At 48.7% G+C, this 3,086-nt stretch overlaps 1 protein-coding gene across 1 annotated transcript in view; it reads right to left on the bottom strand.

Moving 5' to 3' along the window:
• Positions 1-2,719, bottom strand: part of GOLGB1 (golgin B1) — a gene marked incomplete at its 5' end in the record, with an annotated part of 6,591 nt that extends 3,872 nt beyond the window's left edge. The window contains 3 exons of the mRNA XM_010193154.1: positions 1-1,153; positions 1,982-2,049; positions 2,629-2,719. The exon at positions 1-1,153 is cut by the window's left edge and continues 3,872 nt beyond it. Coding sequence (XP_010191456.1) covers positions 1-1,153; positions 1,982-2,049; positions 2,629-2,719 — 1,312 coding nt within the window. The remainder of the gene's footprint in view (positions 1,154-1,981; positions 2,050-2,628) is intronic.
• Positions 2,720-3,086: the final 367 nt, after the last annotated feature.

The raw sequence follows: 3,086 nt of genomic DNA, 5'->3' as shown, positions 1-3,086 counted from the left end.
TCAGCAGGACCATTTTCTCAGACATGCTGACACTGAGCTCTGCCATCTGTTGGTCTTTCTCCAGCAGGGTTTGTTGCAGGCTCTCGACAGACCTGCTGTGCTCAGCAACAAGCTGCTCTAGGCTCGCTGCTTCACTTCCCTTTGAGGCCAAGTTTTGGGAGAGCTCTTCTATCTCAGCTGCGTTCCTCCTCAAAAGCTGCTCCAGATCAAGCACTTCACATTCCTTCTTCTCAATCTGGCTTCTCAGATCCTTCAGTTGCATGTCCTGCTCAGAAAGTTGAAGCTGCGCTTCATCCAAGTCCTTCTGCAAAGCTTCAATTTTTATCTCCTTGGATTTGAACTCGTTTTTAAGGCTCTGGATTTGCTCTCTCAGAAGACTGCTCTGACTGTCTGACAGCCTCTGCTTTTCCGAGAGAGCCAGATTTTCCTCAAGTTGCTTCACTCGCTCTTTCAGTTCTGTCACGGTAGAAAGCTCCTTCACCTGACAGAGGAGCTGATTTCGTTCTTCGGTCAAAACACAGCGTGCGCTGTCAGAATCCGCGATTATTTTCCTGCATTCCTCAACCAACTGGTTTAGCCTATTGATTTCTGCGCCTTTTTCTCCTAGATCTTTCTTATAGGATTCTTCCGACTCCTGCAGAGTTATTTGCAGCTCTGCAATTTGCTCTTGTAACTTTACCAGCTCTCGTGATTGAGAGGTGCCGGGCTCTGGATCTGCCGTGGAGGCTTCTTGCACTGCCTCCATCTCCCCTCGGCAGGGAACCGCGCTCCCCTGGAGCGCTTCTTGAAGACGGATCCTATTTTCCTGAGGCACAGCGGTTTGCTGCATGTCTGTTTCTCTCAGTGACGAGCTACTGGCCAACTCACTTTGTGTATCCGCAGCCTTTTGCTCCTCCCTCTCAAGAAACCGTGTCTGGGAATTATCCTCCAGCTGGTTATGGGCCTCTCCTGCTTGGCTCCCTGCAGAAGTTTGGTCATTTGGGACCTTGAGCTGCCTTTTCAGAAAGGTTATTTCCTCTTGGGCTTCTTGCAGCTCCAGCAGCAGAACGGACAGCTCTTTCTGCTTCTGCGCAGCGAGATATTCCAGCACCGCGGGCGGAAAACTGTCCTCAGTAAACTGCTCGCTTCCACTGGGAAAGCCATCTGCTCCTGCCTAAAGGAAAAGAACAGGTTTCAGTTTTGGTTTGAATCCTGTGAAAGGGTCAATTTTGGAAGTATCTGCTGTCCATATTTTGTAGTTTAAGGGCACTCTTTTTTGACCCAGCCATAGCAATAAATAGACTCAAGAATAAAACTCCTCAGGTAGTTTCTGTTCGTTTCAGGTTCTGAAGTTGCAGCACGAAAGACTCTGGCTTTATGGTCACATCATAGACCTAACTTCCCATTCCCTTATTTCCCATTCCCTCTTAATGACAAGACAGCACGGGGAGTGTTTCAGCTCTCCTGGGATTCTCACAAGCTCTCCATTGTACTTATCCAGCCACATTTTCCCATCATCCTGTCCACAGCCTCTGAACGAGGAGATTTTGGCCCCTGTTCTACCTGTCCGTGTAACATGGCAAAGAAACAGCGTAGAGGCCCATAGTCCAGTCTGTGTCCACCTCCAAAGACACCAGACAGAGCATCTGGACCAAAGTACTTGGCTTTTTCCAAATAACTACCTTAAGGTTTCCTCCCACCTCCAAACACAGATCACAAAAAGAAGGTCACAAAACCTTCCCATACAGCACGGATCAGCAGCTCACCAGTAAGCCAATATCTTGTGTGGTATAGTCTGACCATTCACGGGCTCAGAGGGCAGAGAACATGTCCAGGGAAGCACTGAAGGGGAGCTCTCTCAAAGGCTGCTGCAGCATTGCAGCAACCACTTGAAGTTACAGGATGTTACAAAATCAACTCTCCTGGGCTTTAAACTGAAGTTTTCCTATCCACAGACGCACACAGAACTGAGAAGAAGAAAAGTTCCAGGCTAAATCTGTACCTGAGGGAGCACCAAAGCGTCACCACAAGGCTTCTGCACTGCAGGCTTCTCCAGCTCTCCTGACACACCTAATGATAAAAGACACCCCGGTCACCATCAGCGTAACGAGTTCAACGTGAAGTCAGTAGGTAAGCGGAGAGACAACGTATGGGGCCAGGGCTTCTCTAGTTTCCAAGGTAAGAAAGACAAAAGGAAGAGTTTGAGCCTATGCATGGCACCCACACACCCTCCCTGATGCAAAACCTCCTGCATTTGCTGCACGCTGGCATCGCCTGGGTCCACACTGTGTCTCACCTCTGACGAAGAATGAAGAGGCAGAGACAAGAGACCTGTGTAAAGCAGGCAATGAGTTGGGTTGGGTTTGGTTTCCTCTTTTTTTGTTGTAATAATCTGGGTGGTAACTCCAAGCACACTCTCTCCTCCAAACCCTTCTCCCATTTCACACCTTAGGAACCACTTCTTTTTACTCCTGTGATATACCCTACCCATCCCACACCACAGCGCTCTCTTTTACCTTGTGTGCAGCTTTTCTATCTCCTGGATGCCTTTAGAGTCTGGCCTCAAAGCTCCTCCTTCCAAATCACCTTAGATTTGTCCCTGAAACGTCTCAAATTTCCAGTCATCTCATCCTTACTCTGTGTCCTCACCTGCAGGAGCAGAAGAGCAGTCTGCACAGGAGGCTGGAGCTTCCAGAGTCTGCAAGCCTTGCAAGTTCACCTCAGGTCCAGCGTTCTCACCCTATTGGTTTAACAAAAAATACTTTGTTTAGAACCACGATCTTTGCACGAGAAGACAGCTCACTTAGCTGCCAGCAGCTCTGCCAGGCTTTAAGCAAAAACCACCAGTCCCAACTTCAGCTGCAACTCTGATGCCTGATGAAAAGAAATTTTAGAAACAGGCAGATTGGTTTTGATGTTAAGCAAGAGACTGAGACACATCTCAGCAGATCAGGATGTCAGCGAACGCGATGATTCCAATAATGATGCTTCCATCTTCACTGCTTCAAAAGGACCCTACGGATTCACAGCCTTGCACTGAACCACCCAAGCAGAGGAGTGAGGAGTCAAGTGTTTGTCACCCCATGGACGCTACAGGCTTGGGGACG

This window comes from Mesitornis unicolor, unplaced genomic scaffold (genome assembly GCF_000695765.1).
Source record: "Mesitornis unicolor isolate BGI_N332 unplaced genomic scaffold, ASM69576v1 scaffold54759, whole genome shotgun sequence".
In the NCBI taxonomy this organism is placed as follows: Eukaryota; Metazoa; Chordata; class Aves; order Mesitornithiformes; family Mesitornithidae; genus Mesitornis; species Mesitornis unicolor.
The sequence above is the reverse complement of the archived record's forward strand: the minus strand, read 5'-3'. Positions and strand labels throughout refer to the sequence as shown.